The sequence below is a fragment of the Lemur catta genome, chromosome 18 (assembly GCF_020740605.2).
Source record: "Lemur catta isolate mLemCat1 chromosome 18, mLemCat1.pri, whole genome shotgun sequence".
Taxonomy (NCBI): domain Eukaryota; kingdom Metazoa; phylum Chordata; class Mammalia; order Primates; family Lemuridae; genus Lemur; species Lemur catta.
In genome coordinates, this window is record NC_059145.1 from 14,798,010 (window position 1) to 14,818,088 (window position 20,079).

Sequence of the window (20,079 nt, forward strand, 5' to 3'; positions counted from 1 at the left end):
TGTTTGTTGTCCATATTGTATAAAATCTACATGTCATCATTTCTATTCAGTGTGGAAAGATGATCACATTTTAAAAGGTACATGAGGATTGAGGCAAACTGAGTCCAATGTCCTTTCAGATCCTTATCTGAAGATCACTCATGGATAGACTGGTTGGAGAAACTGCCCACACTATTCAAATTGCAACATCTCTCTGTTTCCTTCAGTATCATAACCTGAATTTGTGTAAAATAAATGTTCATACCATGCAAATGTCCTCCACAGATTTCATCTCACTTTCTCTGGGTGGGAGCCTGTGTCAGAGCACCTCCGGATAGATTTTTTGTTTTTGAGTGATTAAGAAATTTGAAATTAGAATGCTTTAATGCTTTATTTCAACAAAGTGTTTTTTTGTTTTTTAAATCAAATCATAGGACTTTACAACTAGAAGAGGCCTTAACTGTCTCTAGTAAAAGATCTTCATTTTACAGGTGCAAAAACTAGAGTCTGGGGACCAGAACCCAGGTGTACAAGCCCTCAGTTCAACTGTTCTTTCCACTAGACTGCAATCATTCCCCGTATCCACAAATTGTAGAAAAAGTAGGTCATACCTTCTCAAGTTTTATACTATTCACAACCTTTATAACCCAGCATGTTATCTACTATTTTATTACTTTTCTCTCTCTCTCTTTCTTGTGCTAAAGCTGAACTATATACCTCCATAGCTGGCAGAGAGTCCATGAAGGTAAATTAGCCAAGAGAAAGAACTATTTTGTCTATAATTTATGGCTTTTCCTTTATACACAGAACTTTTCCGAAACATATAGGTACACTAATGATCTTCGCTGAAAATGGCACTCTGTTTTCTGAAACTGAAGCTTAGCACAAATTTTGTCATTCAAACAAATTAGTCAAATCAATTAGAAATATTCATAAAAATAAGAAAATGGGTTGATGGGTATTTCATGACCACTGTTTTAGTACCATTAATCCACACTCTCCCTATTTCTTTGGCAGTTGACAGGAATTCCCAATCAGCAGCTGGAGAGAGCAGAGTCTTTTTAAAGACAGGACTAATTTGTTTCTGGTAAAAGGTGACAACCTGCCTCATTTGCTTGATATTTCTCAAAGATAATGACTTGTGTTTTCTTGTCCCAATTAACCACTGACTGCTCCTGAGAAGACCATGTCTGTTCAGATAACTGAGTTTCTTTCCCACTGATAACCTTCGGTACAGACACGGGAGAGAAATGCAGATTCGGTACAGACCCATGCACAGAATTATAAATAGACTAGAAACATCCCCTTTTCCAGTCTTCTTCTTCTCATGTCCCCAACATGGTCAATTTACATCTACTTAATAATTTAAAAATTGGAAATAATCAAAGGCGGGCCTATTCCACAGAGCAACGAGATCCACTTAATACAGCATGTCAAGTGCTCATAGAGGACCTGGCAGTATCATAAATGTGTGATTTAGAGACTTAAGACATTAAGGAATAATAAGGTCTGGAGTCAATTTAGAGAATGCATGCCCCCTGTCTAAAGGCATTCCAATTCACAAATTTTAAATGCTATGACAGCCAAACAATACAAGCCTGTGAGTTCAAGTCAAGTTAGCTGTGAGAACTACCAGTTTCATCTATAGCTGACATTTAAACATACCTGATGTTTCCTAACACACCTATCCTTTCTCCTCCCCTTACTCATGCCTTATGTGATGGTCAGTCTGGGAAAAAGTAATAAGGAATTTTTGACTCAGTGCCATTCTTTCTCCTGGAAGGATGAAGGAAGCACACATATTGGGTTGATCCTCTATTCCATAAGTTTTATAGTGAGAGAGACCTGAGGTTGTACAGTGGTACAAGTCTGCATGATTTGGGGTTCAGTATTGGGAAGCCCACTATTGCTATGACCCTAAGCCACATTCTCCTCTGTCAGTTGTACCAGTAACAAACCTGACATTTGATTACCATTTGCCCGACTACCTCTACTGACTTCTCAACTGATACAAAACTCAGGAATTGAACAGGGATGTTGTTGATTGAACTCCTTCAAACCACAGCATATGATTAAATAGAAAAGAGATCCTTTTATTGGACTCTATTTTAAGAATACATTATTTGAGAATATATTACTCAAAATTAGCAGAATAACCTTTTCAACTCATACTGCCTTGCTGATTATGGATAAATTCATGCTGGAAGAAAAAAAAAATGAAAGAGTCTGCAATAAGGAAACAAAGTCAATGTGACATCATTCAACCTAAGGGCATGATTTTGCTCAGGGATAGAAAAACACTACGGTAGAAATAATTTTTCAAAACCATAAAATCATAAATGATAAAATTTTGGAGTTGAAAGGGACATACGGGTTTATTCAGGGTAGGCCCTGAGAATGCTAAAATGAAAACAAAATAATCCATACAGGCCACTTAGACCACACAATCCCATTGGATGCATGAATTCTTTCTGCAATATTTCCTCAGAGTAGATGTCTAGTCAATGAATACCACCAATCATAGAAATATCACTGATTTCATTTTCATGGCCTAATTGTTTGAAACTTTTTCCTTTTAATGAACACAAATAATATCCTCTGCTCTGATAGTCACCACCTATCTCTTGTGGTACTGCCCTTTGACGTCACATAGAGTTTGAAAGCTTTTTAAATATTTGAAAACACTGACCCTCCCTCCCCTTCCACTGTCTGTAAGTCTTTTCTTCCTTGGCTGACTCAGCCTCAGTTTCCTCAGCTGTTCCTTCTGTCATCATCTCAGTTGTCACTCTAACCTGATTTCAAATTTTAATATCTGAAAACAAAAACACTTTTCTCCTCTAGTTATATTTTAATCAATGCTATAACAGATCTTTAGATTTTTCCCTCTCTTGCTTTGGATACTCTATTATGTTCTAGATTTAATTTTTTTTTTCAAAGCATAGCAAATTGTTGACCCATCAATGATCTTACAGTCAACTAAGACAACGGCCCAGAGGGAGGAAAATGGCTATGTCTTTTGTACCTTTTGACTATTCCCTCATATTTGGACTGTATCAGAGTGTCCCCTCATCAACTACACTGGTCATTATAATTTACTTTCCTTTGACTTACACATCAAGAAGTGTTGGTGCAAATAGCACAGTGACCAGATGTTTTACCCATGCTGTGGACAGAACTAATGGAGACAGATGTATGTTATATCAGAAGAGATGCAGGCTAGGTTATGGAAGCATATAGGGAAGAGAAGGCAGAATCCTGTTCTTCTAGGTAGAATCCAAGCTTTGCTTACATTTATAATCTGTTCTACTTCAAAGGAGAGAGAAAGGGGGCAAAGTTAATAAAATGACAGGTGTCATGTTTTCTAGTTTGGGAAATCTTCAAAGCAGATGTTGCTAATCTTCACTTAATTATGTCTTGCACTTTTGCACACTGATTATAGACCGGCTAGAAGGCCATGTAAAAAGCCACTGTTTCTCTAAATGTTCTGCTTACATTTCCTCTCCCGTAACAAGGAACCTACTTTCAGCTCCTGAAATGGATACATAAAAGAGACAACCATTTTAACCTTTAGAAATGGATCTTACTAAAGTAAATCAGAGAGAGATGATGGAAATGTTAATTAACTTGCTTTCATCTTGGTCAAATTCTGTATTTAACCTAAAGGCCTACATCTTTTGGGTGGTTTTCTTAGATCTGATTGCCTATGACAGCCAGAGAAATTCAATCATGGTTTGGTGGAACTGCTTCTTTGAGAGAATGATATTCCTCCTGCCTCTGGCGCAGAAAACAAATGCCAAGAATGGAAGGTGAGAGTCACTCATGAATTATTCTGACACATCTCCTTTTTGGTTCAGGGTTTTGTAAGAGACCAAAACCCTCCCTTTCAGATTTGGGACCAAGTGTTGGCTCCCCCCATGGGAGTACCTCTAAAATACAAAGAGACAGATGATTTAAAACATGCGCATATACACACTCCAAAATCTCCTCTGCTTCTGAGAGATTGCGTGCACATAAAATCAGTCTACATGACAAAGCATCATTCTCACACCACAGGAAATTCAGATATTTAGAAACAGAAGATAAAAGTGCCCAATTTTACTCTTCTCTTTATTTATCACACAATTAGTCATTTAAAATCCACTTCAGCTTTGGAAATTATAAAAGAGAAAACAAGCCATAGTTTGAAAACAAACTACATTGAGCTTTAAACATTTAATGAACTGAAGAGCTCAACATAAACCATTTCTTTCCTTCAGCAGGAGAATAGCTCTACAGCAAGATGACAGATGTAAGATGACAGATATAACCTAAAAAGATATGCAGGAGAAAGAGATGGATTTTTATTTATGTATTTCAAAAATATATAACTTTAATAATGCTGAGGATGTGTTCAGCATGGTAGCAGAGGTAGGTCAGAGATCTATGCTTTTTAATATCAACTTCCTCTCCAGTAAGGATTTTATCACATTAATAGCTAAATCATACTGATTGTAAAACAGCTGAAATGAGGCAATTAGTATGGCCTATGACAGCCATGAAGAATGAAACGTGAGGTTTTCAATGCCAGCCAGATGGATATCTTCAATATACTTCTTATTATCTGCTTGTGGTAATAAGTTCAATTAAACTGAATCAGTACAACACAAGTCTCTTTGAATTGCCGGAAAAGAAATTAATTATGTGCTTCACATTTAATGAAGCCAAAGAGTCATGTTCTGTTTGCCTTTTTTGTTTGTTTGTTTTGTTTATTCTGATTAGTAAGTATTCATTACCAAAAAAATCCATTATTTCATTCTACAGTAGAGCTTTTTTCTTTAAAAGAAAGTATTTTGATTGAATGGGTTAAATATCACCAATTAAAAGGTTTGTGTCTCTTCTACAATATCTGGGAGAGAAGTAGGAAATCAGATCCACTGTCTGGACAATTTTGCCTGCAATATCTGACTATGTAGAATTCTGATGTGAGGTTTTCTTTTTTAATTTGAGATACTATACAGATGAAGCTACAACAAAAATGTACCAGTATCTACTCATATTCCTACTTCCAGAATTAGCAGTCTTTAACACATTTTCATGTACCTTTAGCCTTTTCCCCTATGAATATATATTAAAAATTTACTCAGACAGAATAGTACCAATATAGCTAAAGTGAAAATCACGTAATCTCACTTCAGGCTCCTCCCCCAGAATTCTATCATGAGTTAGTACTTATGTTTGCACACATATTTGGGATGTAAACATTATATGTTATTATTTTACATTACTAATTTTATATTTAAGCATACTATACGTTAAATAATTAAATAATACCATATGTATTGTTCTTTAATTTTCTTGTGTATTTTTCTTCATCGCAAATAGCACAATGAGCATCTTTGCCAGTTTCTGCCTTGGAACATGTGTGACTTCCTCTAGGTTAAGTGCCCAGAAATGGAATTGATGGGCCATAGAGAATGCACTTTGTAAATCTTACTTGCTCTCCACATTGTCTATTCCGATTTGCATCCCGACTTAAAGTGTGTATCATTTTCCTCACCTGCTCACCAATAAAAGGTATTATTAGATGTTTCTCTTTTGCCCATCCCATATGTAAAAAAATCATACCACAGTGGTGCTTAAATTGCATTTCCCTGATTAGTAACGAGGTTGATGTTTCTGCACAAGCTTCTTGGCCCACAATGTTTCTTTTATACCAAAAGAGAAAATGCAAAGCTTGCCTTTGGCATAGAGATTTTCCCATGAAAGGACAGAGTGCGTACCGTGAAATGCAACTGTTAAGGAATTATGTCTTCCCTCTAAATCGAGGATGGAGAAGTGATGGGCAGGACAGAGTCAGGGCAGATTGTCATAGTATGTAATTTTAATAAACTGAAATCTCAGCATTACGAAAGGGGAGAGAGCTCTCTTACAGAGAAATGTGGACAAAAGCAGAATCATGCTATCCCTGGTTGGTATTGCTAAAGGCACACTATTTGCTAAATCTATGTGGTCTTCATAAGCGTCCACAAGAATGTCAGGGGAAATAATTATGCCCTGTTTTATCATATTTCCAGGTTATTTCCTGCTTTGTGAACACAGGAAGACCAGCTAGGCACAATTACCCTCCCCCCTTTTTTTAAGATTCTCCTATCTTAACTGTTACCAGCTCCAATGTAGCAGATCTTCTCAGATCTAACAAGATCTAGTATTGAAACATTTTGGCCACTGCCCTTCTACCAAGAGACCTATCATAATTAGCATTTAACACTTCTAACAACAAACTTTTCCCTCCTACTCTAGATGCCTTGGGTCAGAATTTATGTTAATCCTATTAGAAAGACCCCTAATTATCACCTAGAAATAATTGGTTCCAGTGGAAGACATCTAATTAGGTCGAAATGTATTCTGTTATAAGGGACCAGTGTTAAAAGCTTTTGTTGTGCATTAGCAACCAAATGTCATTGCTGGTTCCTGATTTCTGATTGATCCCCAGTCAAATCTGGATAAAGCCTTGAATAATTTTACATAGAAGATGTGGGCTGCTTCAAACTCATTTTCAAGAAAAGTTCCAATTGAAAAGACTCTACATTATTGTGTCTGTCATGCTATGCATGGAAAGGTTGATATTTCCCAAAATCGCACAGTTAAAACCAAAGAATTTTATATAGTGCACAATAGTAATGCTGTAGACAATCTTTAGTGCTCATAAGAAAATTTCCTTTATGCCTAACATATATGTGTATTATATATACATATTTGAGGAAATATTTTCTTCTAAACATAAACTTTTTATGGGATGAACAATGAGCACTAGTTTGAGCAACGAAGGAAACAATTAAATGTTCTGTAAACCACAGGAGCATCTTCAGCTTGCAGGGGTGGAGAATGGAAATGCAAAATTTGTTTCTTCTTGGGAGTATATGTGATCTTAGTTAAATCCTACTAAAGACCTCTTTTCTATCAAAGCTATTTAAAGTACAAATTTATTTTTTCTTGTTATAAAAGTAATTCTGGGCCGGGTGCAGTGGCTCACGCCTGTAATCCTAGCACTCTGGGAGGCCAAAGCAGGAGGATTGTTTGACCTCAGGAGTTTGAGACCAGACTGAGCAAGAGCGAGACCCCGTCTCTACTAAGAATAGAAAGAAATTATATGGACAGCTATAAAATATATATAGAAAACTTAGCTGGGCATGGTGGCACATGCCTGTAGTCCCAGCTACTCGGGAGGCTGAGGCAGCTGGATTGCTTGAGCCCAGGAGTTTGAGGTTGCCGTGAGCGAGGCTGAAGCCATGGCACTCTAGCCAGGGCAACAGAGTGAGACTCTGTCTCAAAAAAATAAATAAATAAATAAATAAATAAGTAAATAAAAAAATAAAAGTAATTCTGTGTACTGAATTTAGAAATTTAAATAAATAGAAGAATAAAAAGAACTTTTAAAAAATCCGAATGAAATTAGGGTAAAATGTTATATGGGCAACTTCAAAAGAAGAAAACATAATGTAGCCTGAGAAGTGTATAAGGTAAGGCAGAACAGCTCAGTGGATTAAGGCTGGCAGCAGTGGGAGGTTTATGAAGTGAGCAGTGTTTTGAAAAATCCCAGTTGTCATGTTTCATACTTGAGGATCTTCCTGGCCTACTACTCTGGTTCCAGCAGTGTGGGGCGTCCCCAAATCCTGGAAAATCAAATTGAATGCATTGTTCCAGTGTCTGCCAAATTATTTTCCTCCTCTCTCTCGATCAATGATCTGTTGCCTCTCCTCTGGATTTCCAACTTATATCTAAGATCTGAGGTCAACCCTTTGGATTCTAGGATGAGGTTAAGGTCCTGGGAAAGAAATCTCCCTACCTATTCCAGCTAGTAATCAGACTCAAGGATATGTGACATTTCCAGCAGGCAACATCAGCATGAGGTGCAAGAAATGTTGTGTATAGCCTGACTGGACTACATCTTAGAATGAATTTTAAAGATCTAAGGAAGAAGAAAAGTTGTCAAAAGAAGAGACAAGTACTGTTGTTTTTTTTTTGTAAAGAGTATAATAGTAAATATTTAAAGCTTTTCTGGTTCAAGAGGCAAAGGTGGAGATATTATATTTAGGTATTTCACACTGTATGGTCTCTCTTGTAACAACTCAACTCTGCAGTCCCAGGGCAAAAACAACAATAGTTAATATGTAAACAAATGACATGGCTCGGTTACAACAAAACTTTATTTCTGGACACTGAAACATGAATTTCATAAAATGTTTACATGTCTGAAAATATTATTGCTCTTTTGATTTCTCCTCCTAATCAGTTAATATGTGAAAGCCATTCTTAGCTTCTGGGGTACCCAAAACAGGCAGCTAGGTGGATTTGGCCCACAGGTCATAGTTTGAAAATTCCTGAAAATGAAATGTTCTCTAACTCTGATGTGTGCGAGGATCAACTGGGGTATTTATTTAAAATGTAGTTTTTCCCAGGCCTTATCCCTGCAGAGTTAGATTTCTCAGGTTTGGGGTGAGGTCCAGGAGATCTGCATTTCTATTAAGCACTCCACTGAACTTTCACTTGCTAGGTGACACATGCAAAGTTCTTTGGTGTAGGACAGAGTTTCTCAAAGTATAGTCTGGAACCACCAGCCTCAGAGTTACTTGGGGTTATTTTGAATGTAGTTCAGCAAGAGAGCTGTGGTAACAGCATACATAGCTTAAAGCCCTACATTTTCAGTCCTAGAGGGGAGCAATAGGACTTGGGTTGCTGTTACCATAGTTATCTTGTTGAACTATATGCAAGACACATACTCTAAGTTGCTCTTCTCTGGGCCTGCTACTTAAGAATATATGTCATATAAAACTGTACAGCAAAGACATTGCATCATGCAAAATGGCCTGCCTTTAACTCTGCCATAGAGATAAAAATGAATTAGTAAGTACAATATTGCATTTAAATGTATCCTGTCTTCCATGGAGTTCTTAATGATGTCAACAATCGCTACAGCACATCTTTGTTTAAAGGTCAGATGTTATGCTTTCTGTTAGGATTTGGGGGTTTGACTTGAGAACTGTTCTTGCTTAATTTTAAACAGCAAACCAAATCCCAAATATATTAAAAGTAACTTGAAAAATAAAATCAGTAAAATTTAGAAATTCAGATGATGGGATGATAATCAAGAGCCCCCTGGGCACCTGTCAGAATTCTGCAGTTTGGGAGCCGGCTCACGCATAATCTGAATATTTATCCTTTCGATGGTTACTTGCCAGAGATTTATTTTAAACCTCCTGTGTGTGGTGTAGTGGATTGGTCCCCTCCTTCTTCTCTTCTACTTGCTGACCCTGTGTTTGACACTATCTCAGCCTCTCTTCAAAACATAAGGGCAGGGGTGGGGAGAAAGGAGAATTGGATTTTCAAAGCGCGGTTAATGATAGAATTATCGTAAAAAGGTTAGGAAAGATGTGTTCTGATGCCTGACCTTCACGGCGTTTTAATCCCAGACACACGAGGAGATCGAAATGAATACAAGCACATTTTAAAGTTAGAGAACACCTTCTTTGATAAATTAGTCCCTTTGTAGATCTCAAAATTGAATTAAAATACAGCGCTCAGTCACATTTCGGGCTAAACTGTTACATTTGCATTAAAGGTGCAGGGCTCAAGCATTTTGATGTAGGATTCGGTACTTGGCACAGTTCACGTGGAGTTCAGAATGGTTTTCTCTGCCTGTATCGTGCTTTATGGGGCGGATGTCTAAATTGCCTTTCTCGGTTTATGTTAATGTCCTTCCCGGAGACCTAGCGGTGTGCTGTGGTGTCCCTTCTGCTCACACAGGTACTTCCCATTAATGCTAATGGGACTGGGAACCAAGCGCACCGGGAGATAAACGAGCTCCCAAATCTCTTCTGACCTTCCCCAAAGTAACAGGATTGTTAACTTCTATGAACATATTGGCCAGACAAAGCTCACATTTCTGACTTTTTCCCCACCTCACCTAGAAGAAGAAAATAAGAATCAGATGACCTCTGTTGGGGAAACTGACTGCAGCTGAGGACCTGGAAGGGACTCTGCTTTGGAACAATTGAGTCCTGCCTCGCAATCGGACCACCTGGGCGCCCAATGCCTTGACCCGTGGCTCACACCCACACACCTCTGCCTTCCTCCTTTCGTGCTGGACCAGGTACTTCCTGCCCTCAGTCCTAGTCCTTTCTCTCATCTATTAGGAAATTTCAGTTTGTAAAGTGTTTCATGTGCCTCAACAAAACACGGGGCCAGCAGAGGCACGACCTATTAATTCTGTCCCATGTCCCTATAAATCCTTTCCATTTCAGTCCACTAAAACGCTCCTGAAAATTGTCCTCAAGTCATGTTTCCCAGCTTTACCATCCTCACGATTTCTTTTGCATATCCTCCTGCAACAGTGCAGACAATACTTTTCTCTACGCTGACTCACTTCTTAAGTATATTTTAAAAGATTGTTTTTATCATTGCCATTAATGGAAAACTAGTGTTTTCCTAATACTTTGAGATATACAAATAATTGCTCAAATTAAAAAAGAAAAGTTTAACTGTAAACTTCCTAAAACTATCTCTTACTATACTTGGGGAGTCACTGTTCACGTTTTACTAGAAGGCAAGAAATAAATTATTTAGTTTGTTAAAATAGCTAGAAGTTACTGTCTCAGCAATATTTATATCCACACAGAAAATAAGGTGACCCTAACATATTTCATCCCGGGTATATGTGTAAGCTTTGCACCATGACTCAGTATAAGACGAGCAGCAGGGAACTGCACGGTTGGTTGGGAATGGTTTTGTCCTGGGGCTGGTGCTGTCACTGCGGTATGAACTCTGGTGGGAAGTAGAAGACTCCTTTCTGCCAACTCTCTTGAGAGCCAAGGAAGCCATTGCTTATGATAATGAAACACAGGACATAACTTGTTCCTACACGAGAAAATACCTCACGTTCAACAATTAAGAACAGCATACTTATGGTTTGTAGGGTTTAGGTGTTTATAATCTTTCACATTTCTTAGTCATTTCTTTGCAGTAGGCTCATTTCTCTTTGCTAACTATTCTATTGGTGTGAAAACTTCATAAATGTTCATTTCAATATGATTTAGAATATATGCATAGACATTTAATTAAAATATAAACAACAATAATAAAACAACTACTAATATTTCTTAGGTGCCAGGCACCAATGCTAATCACTAAATGTGAATTATCACAGTCAACAAAACAATCCTATGAGCTTGGCACTGCTATTGTCCCCACACAGGCTAATCATCTTGTCCAAGGTCACGGAGCTAGTAAGTGGGAGAAATGGGATTCAAACCCACATATCTCTGATTCTAATCCCTGCCCTTTAATCATGATTTAAGATAGCTGCCTAATATTCTCTTATATCTCCATAACTTGCAAATGATCTATAACGAGTCTCAGCTCTGACACTAACCAGCTCTGAAACCTTGGGATCTCTCTCGGTCCTATTTGATCACTAAATTTCCTTTTGTAGCTGAGATAGCTACATACTAGCAAAGACCTCTAGTGAGAATTGTGTGTTACAAATATTATTTAATTTCTTTTTCTTTTGCCTTGTGAAACAGAATAGACACATGGTCATACACTGATGCTATTGCTCTGAGGAAGTAATTAATGGACTGAAATAGTTGGAATCAATCTAAACACAGATTTGGTTCCAACACTTGGACTTCCATTTTCTATCTGCTTAGACAAAAATATTTATGATAAAAAAGACTTCCCAAAATTATAGTACATTTCCAACTTCCATTGACCTTAAAGTATATAATTAGGTGATTTTTAGCTTTCTTCTTTAAATTAAAATAGAGGCAATTATTCTTTTTGGTCCCCACCCTTTTTGGCACCAGGGACTGGTTTCATGGAAGACAATTTTTCCATGGACTGGGGATGGGAGGGGTGGGTAACATGGAGTGGGTGGGGTGTGGTGCACAGCTCAGGGGATGCTGTGCAGCCTGTTTCCTGACAGGCCACAAACCAGTAATGGGCTGTGGCTGGGGTTGGGGACCACAGCCTTAGGCTATCTGATATCACAGAGGGAGCTACAAATGGGCAAAATGGAAATAATATGTTATGACCCATCTGTGTCTATTATGCAGAAATAGGATAAATGGGTAAAAAAAATTTCCTGGTGCCGTATAAAGAACCAAGGAGCACTCAGAATCAGGATTCCTGGGTTCAATTCCCTCTTCTGCTACTGATGACTTTTAAAAAGTCACCAACCTGAGCCTCCTTTTCTTCAGTCAAATCATTGTCAAAGATCCTTCTAACTCAAAACTCCAATGAGAGGGTAAAATATAAAGTAATAGAAATGCAAATGAAATGTAAATTAAGATCTCATCCTTCACAATTGTTACTTAGTACTTCCAGCCCATATCATCAACCGAGGATGTTGGAATAGTTTCACATCATGTGCTGCTCTAAGAGCATAAAGGACTTTCTGTTATAAACTATAAAGCACCCAGGCTCGTACAGTATGTGGAAATTTTATTTCCATAAAACTGACAGGGTTGGCTGGGTGACTAAGGCAAAGCACAGAGGTGATCAAAACCTTTTATTAGCATAATAAGCCATATCCATATCTCTGAATAACAGGGGCAGCTCTTTTAAAAATCACCAATGTCACTGTTTAAACAATATTTGCTAAAAATAGTACTTGAGTTGTGAGTTTTTAATTTGTTAACACAGTGTTCCTAGACATGAATTTCAAATCTATAGAGACTTGAAAGAAATTTAATTAAAGGATTGAAGATAACATTAGTTACAATACTATAATAGATACAATGGCTGTAATTCTCAAAATTGTATTGGATGATTCTGAAATAAGATAGCCTTTCAATCATATTCATGGCCAACACTTCCCCAAGAATTATTAATCATATCATGTTTGCCATGATGAATTAATTTAGCAACACAGTGATATCTGTATGCATTAATACGAATGATGCCACTTCTAAAGATTACATTATTAGAAATGAGGACACATATATTGATATATGAGTTCTTTAGGTTGGCCATTACCTTTTACTACCAAGTTTCCAGTACTGCTAGCAGTTCCAAAATGGTTAGTGGCTATACACGTGTAACTTCCAGCATCTGATTTAGTCACATTGATGATTCTGAGGTTTCCATCTTCAGAAATGGTAATTCTGAAATCAAAATAAATGAAGCAATATGACTCATTGCAAATTATTTCTGTCATTTTGTCATCTTTCAAACTATAAATCACGGCTATATCATTTGACAGCCTCATCTTTATTTAGGATGTTTGTCCACATATGCATAAACATAATTGAGATATGTGACTTGTTTAGTAATTTTACTACTTTTCTTGCTAAAATAATCTCAAGATTCAGTTGTAATAACTATTATAGATATTAGATAGGTTGTGACCATTTCTCTCTTTTTGGTAGCTCTAATCACATTATGCAAAGGGAAAGCTTATTATACATTACCATTAGTCTTAAAACTGCTAATGATGAATAAGAAAAAAAATCCCTTAATCAATTTATGTATTTTCATTGAAATTGTTTTTTTGTAAATGAGCAGATTAAATTGAATGAGGTATTATTAAGCATATTTATTTCTGAAATATGCCAGCCAATACATTTTTAATGAGATACAAGAATTGAACTTAAAAAAAACTTATTCTACAACTTGATGTGACTTTGGCAGAAGAGCAAATGTTGGTGGTATATCTCAGGCCCCACAATAGGGATTAACATCTACTTTTTGCAAGGAAGAAAATGCTTTTGTTGACAGACACAAAGTCTGGAACAGGAGGGATTTTTAGAGAACCTTGTTTTCAACGTGATTACCAGAAAAGGAACAGGAAAATACAAAGATGAATATAAGACAGACAGCCTGGCTTAGAGGCTATTCTAAGAAATGAAAAAAATGTACACAGATGGTGCATTCAAGGAAAATGTCTTTTAAATTTCTCCTGTATATTTCAAATATGTCCACTTCTTTCCATCTGCTCTGCTCTCCCTTAGTCTATCAAACCAGCCTCCTAATTGTTCTGTCTATTTCCACCCTTACCCTCAGATCCATTCTTCAGTCAGTGGCCAGATCATCTTTTAAGTTTTAAATCAGGTTACATCACTCTCCTGGCTTATGTATTCTGAATAAATTCCTTTCTAGAACCTATGGGGTCTAACAGATCTAGCTTTTTTTTTTTTTTTCCCAAAGGCCTCTATTGCCTACTATTTTATTCTAATCTTTCTACCCTTCAATGAACTCTAGTCACAGGGACCTTTTGCAAGTTCCTAGAGTATGTGACACTCCTTTCTACCACAGGGCTGTTGCACTTGCTGTTCTGCCTGCCTTGAAGTCATTGCCCTGCGTCTGAACGTAGCTGCCACCTTCTCACCCTCAGGACCTCAACATAGCAGTAGTCTTTTCTTACAGATCTTTCCTGACTCAATTTCTAAAGTGGATCTCCCTCTCAGTCTCTTTTCCTGCAGCCATTTTATTTCTTCCTACTAAACACAATCTAGAAGTTTTATTTGTTTTCTTGTTAGTTGTCTTATCAGATGGAATGTTAGCATCTCTGAGGGTCGTGACAGTGTTTGTCTTACAGCTGAATGTCCTGGATCTAGTACACAGGATAGCGTGTAGTAGACACCCTATAAATATTTGTTAAGTGGCTAGGTGAGTCAGTATGTAAATAAATATCCTACGGGAGAAATTGATAATGTGTTGTAGGAAGTCAGAGTGGCTAAACCACTGGGTACTAGTGCTAGACTTTGCAACAGAGTTCTTTACAAATATTTGAAACAAATGGTCTAGGATGGGCAAAACCTCACTTAATAGAACTTTTGACTAAGCATTGTAAAAGCACAGATGAAGACTTAAATACACTGGGTTGCAAATTCTATATATACATTTTGTGAAGCCTCTCATGGGTGGAGGAACTACAGCCTTCCTGGGGATCCACCACAGGTCCTCTGACTCAGGCTGATGAGAAGATATAATATTAAGGTGGAAGAACTTCACAAAGGATTTTGGAATCTGAAGGATGGGGGTTCACATTCCAGTTCTGTCATTTCTAGCTGTGTGACTGGAGGCAATTTGCTTAACTTTCACAGTTTTAGCTTCCTCATCTATAAAATGGAACTGACAATGTCTATCTTACAGGTTGATGGTAAGAATTAGAGAAAATAGGGTCAGCGAGATTCCTAGCACATTTCCTGGTATTTTTTAGATAGTGCTCTTCTTTCATGTTTAAAGCTGTGCCCTTTTAATATAGTAATTACATCAGTCCTCTTTTTGTACTTTGACTATCATTTCTGGCAACCTGAAGTCAATATCCAAATTAACTGAGCTATCCCAAGTCAATGCACAAGATACAGACAAGGAAGTAGGGTGATCTGTACCCGCTGCTGCTGGTGGTGAGGCTCTCTGGCAGAGGCCTGAAGTTGAGGGCCCTGGCTTCTGGCCTGGGGTGAGCCATGCTCCCAGCCATGCCCCCAGCTCTGAAGAGCTGAGCTGGAGCAGTGGCCAGCACAGTGGTAGCAGCTGGACTGACCACTGCTGCTGCACAATTGGTGAGCTGTTAGGTTTTGCAAACCACGAAGCATATGGAGCCCCAAGTAAAATAAGTTTTACAAAGTCTAACAAAATCTATCTCCAGTGGTGGCTATTGCAGAGATGGGTTTGAACCCAAAATGACAAATTGGGAAGCAGCATTAAGGTGTAAGTCTTACTGCCAATAAAGGAAAAATAAGAGAGGCTCATGGTAAAATTATGCTCTTAAGTCACCCAGACAAAGGAGACAAAGGAGATGTCCTTATATAGCAGCCCAAATCCACGCAGCTAAAAATTTACTAGAAGCTCAAGCTAAAGAAATGAAGTATGTATGATGAATTATAAGTTGATAATAATTTATGTATGAGTACCAGCTTTTTATAATAAATGGCCTTTACAGCACATCTAAAAAAAGCCTTAGTTTTTTTTTTTTAAATAAAGATACAGACAAGGAGGCCTTTTGTTCATTCACACCACAGATACTCACATAGCACTTGCTCAATACAGACCATCTGATACCTCATTTGCCAAAGAGCAGATGTACTGACAAAAATAGAGTAGTGATCAAGTCTTAATTACCTCAATAATAACAAAAATAGCTTTAAAGGAGTTAGTCATTTTCCTATTTATAAGATAATTTGCTAGAAATTGTGACATGTTGGCATATGAGGTCTCAATAAGCAAGGTAACATTCGTGTTGTGGATAGGGACTCATCTTCCATGAGGTGACACTGGCCTGGGGCGTATGGAACATTCTGAGGAGTAAAGGTGACTCTTTCAAAGCACAAAGGCTTTGACATTTTAAAATTTAAATTATCAATAATTTATACCACTTAAAGTGGTATCATTATAATTCCAAAAACCTAGAGCTATTGCTTGTATCAAACTATAAAATGCCAAAGGATATGAATAAGGATAAAAAGAATTTGTCGTCAGATGATTTGGGTTCTAGCCTGGACTCTGAAACTCGTCAAGGGTAAGAGCTGGCCAGATTACTTATACCTTAAAACAAGGTTTCTCAACCTTGGCGCTGGGGGTCAAAAATCACCCCTAGTTGAGAACTACTGGTCTAAGTCATTTTTTAAAAATCTCACAGAATATTATGATGAATATCTTCTATAATGAGAGAAGGTATATGAAAAGTTCTGTTAACTGTAAACTGCTCTATAAATATTTTTCCCACCATCATTTCCTGCTTTTGGTATCTCCTTAGACAAAACCCAACTAGCTCTTCACAATCCTAGTACAAGTCTCTTTTTGCCCCTTGTCCTCAAGCCTTCCCTATCCAATTTCCTACTGGCCTTGTGAAATGATAAAATAATTTCACAGGCTATTATACTGTTAATTTTTAAGATTTCAATGCCTAACACTGATTTAGTGCTTTAATTCTCCCATTATTATTTGCAAAGAGGAAGTAAAAGAGGCAAGACTCTAAATGCTATTAATAGAATTCCAGATGGGACAAGGTCAGCGAGGAAGATCGTTTGTAGAGGGGGTAACTTTCAGTGGACTTCATTAAATCACGTCATATTGTTGTGACCATTTATTCTTCCCTAGGTATTATCCAAATGTGGGGCAATATGAAGTTTGAAGAACTGTGCTCTTTTGAAACTCAACCACTTTCTTATACAAGCAATGTAGTGTCGTGACTAAAAACATAAACTCTGGAACTAAACTGTCTACGCTTAAATCATGCTCCTACTACTCATGGGCTGTGTGACTTTGCGCAAGTTAATATCTCGTACCTGTTTCCCTATTTGAGATAATGGAATAATGAAAGTAGCCATATCTCATAGGGTTGTTATTAAGATGTGCAGTGCTTAGAACAATGCCTGGCACATAAAATGCACCGCATAAGTACATTAGCCAAATGTTCTATTAAGTGAAGCTCTGTTCCCTCCTCACCCATTGTTTCAAGCATTTATAAAGGACTCTATTAAGTCTAGGATACCTTCTCAGTAGTTCTGCCACTTTGAGTCCAACTTTGTTATTATGCTTAATGAAGCATATGGGTGATACCAAGTAGATATAGAAGGCAGATGATATATTGGACTCATTCATTCATAGATATTTACTAAATATCTCATATATATTAGGCCTTGTGCTAGTATATAGTGATGTAAAAATTATAGTTTCTGTTCTCAAGAAGTTCATAATAAATCAAGGCTTTAGACGATTATACATCTGAAATTAATGCCAATGTAGTATATTAATATACCATAATGCACATATTTCTGTAAGTGCATTGGAGTAGGAGCATTACTTTTTCCAAAGGGAAAGCTATTCCACACACTGTCTAGCTATCAAGATGGGCAGGGACCCAGACCTAGTCAATCAGGAGACCCTATTCTTCTGTCCACAGTGATTGGTTTGGGGATAAGCACGCCTCCAAAACCAGGAGCTCTTTGAGGAAACAATCTCTTTCTGCTGGGATTGTTAAATTTGGAAAGTGGGAATATGAAACTGTTGGCAGTCGTTTTCCTGCCATATTGAGAAAGCATGCTTTAAGGAAGCCAAGCTAAGATAAAAAGAGCCCAGAAGACAGAGACGAGAGAGAGAGGGAGGGAGGGAGAGAGAGAGAGAGAGAAGCAGAGAGCTTATGACATCTTTGAGCCCCTGTTTCTGTCCATGCCTGAAGTTAACAGCATCCCAACAATTTAAGATATTAGAAATTGAGTTCTCATCCTTTACAACTAGAAGAGTGTAATCTTTTCAGGAAATTACTGAACTTTTTCAGGTGATATTGGTAGTAAAACTGGAGAGAAGGGAATGGATTCTGCAGATGATTTGGTGATGGCTGTCTCTATAGACCTTCTTGCTAGAAGATTGGTGAATGCTATCTATAATGGAGGAACAACTGCAGAGTTCTGAATATGAAAAAATTTTGATCTGATATTTCCTCATACACAGCTATATCATACACTTTTGGCTATGCATTTGTGCATACAATGGCTAGGCATATAATTTGACATGTTGTTTTTAATTTGTTTTATGGGATTTTTATGAGCCAGGAATTGGCTATAAAGCTAGAATTTGGCCTTGGGTGCTAATTTGGACTAACTCAGGGAACTTCTGAAATGCAACTCAATACAAATACTTAGATATCTGCTTCCTTTCAATTTGGATCCTATACCAACTTAGAAAAAAATTTTTCAACTAATATTTCTGCATTCACTTTTTTCATAAATATGGTACCTAAATCCAGTCCAAAGATAGCCTTATTTTCACATTTGTTTCTTGATGAGATTTTAAAGTTTCCTTTGTGGTCCATCTCATCTTGGTTTCCTTATTTTAGACTATTGACTGACCTGTAGCTATTAGCTTGGTATTGAACTTTGAGCCCCTTCTAATACTTATAAATGGTGATGGAGTTAGATAAAAAGAATTGAAATGTAAATCCATCCCTGGCTTAGAATACTTTAGCCCTGACCTACCTGTGGGCTCTTTTTAAATTATTGATAGTATCAGAGAAAAGTCAAAGATGATAAAGCAGCAACTAGTAAAAATAAAGGTGTGACACAAAACTTAATTTTCCCTACATGAAAAGAGGTCATCTAATTCAAAACACAGTAAATTACCTATAGCATAGAGAAGCAGTTGTTCCCTCACTGTCATTTGGAGATTTCAGATCCATAGAGGATAGGAACAAATCTGGACTTACGAGATAAATTGAATCTCTGTTTCTTCATATGAGGCTCTGGGTTACAGCCATTGAGGAGCTGACCTTGTCAGTCTTATAAATCAAAATCAGTCTGGGGACACAGGACCTTTAAAAATGCTGATCTTTTCTTTTGGGGGGGGCGGCTTTCGTAACAGATGACAAAAGCTGCCAACTCCACAATATTCTATCACCCTAAAGAGGAAGATGGTGACCTGTGATTTTTCTGAGCCATTCTGCATGGAAGCCCAACTGCTGGTGAGGGAGACAGCTTATCCTCACTTGCCCTTGAGTCACTTTGAAACACTTCCCTTATAAATACATCCCTTTGGAATACAACTTAAAAAAACACTTCTCCACTTCTGCAAAGGGGGGAATTATGGAATGATAATTTTCTTTCAAGAAACACAAAACAAAAATAAATAAAAGTTTCAAACTGGTAAGTTAAATTTTAAGTCATCTTTCATACTGTTAGATCCAGAATAACATAGCTCACTTAAAATTATGTGAAATTTCTTAAAAATCTCAAAGGGTCATAGCAGGCTTCTCCTTTGTTTTATACATGATAGGTTCTAAAAAATGTGTTTGAAAGTTGAAAGCCTGACAGTGAAACGATAGGTTTACACATTGCAAGGGAGGCTATGCTCCTAAAGAGTTAAAATATATTATAAGAACCCAAACATCATTAATACAATTATTGCTACTTTCCAGCTCAAGCAAATGAGCAGGATGGTGGAGCTGTCAGAGGAGGTGTGGCTCCAGGCAGGAGGGACTACTGGGGCCACAGGGCTAGGCACATGCCAGTCAACCCCTCATCACAAGACTAGAGGAAGGGCTGCCTAGCCACAGATGTGTTTGCTTTGTTCTGCACAGAACATTCATTAATCTAAATAATTGGAAGATTTCATATGGAAAGCCATTCC

The 20,079-nt window shown here is 37.4% G+C and overlaps 1 protein-coding gene and 1 pseudogene across 1 annotated transcript in view; one reads left to right on the top strand and one right to left on the bottom strand.

Annotated features, from left to right (window-relative positions):
* CNTN4 (contactin 4) overlaps positions 1 to 20,079 on the bottom strand; it is a 434,888-nt gene that overhangs the window by 55,777 nt on the left and 359,032 nt on the right. Inside the window, exon 11 of the mRNA XM_045530432.1 lies at positions 12,991 to 13,118. Coding sequence (XP_045386388.1) covers positions 12,991 to 13,118 — 128 coding nt within the window. The remainder of the gene's footprint in view (positions 1 to 12,990; positions 13,119 to 20,079) is intronic.
* LOC123623610 lies at positions 15,094 to 15,833 on the top strand (annotated as a pseudogene).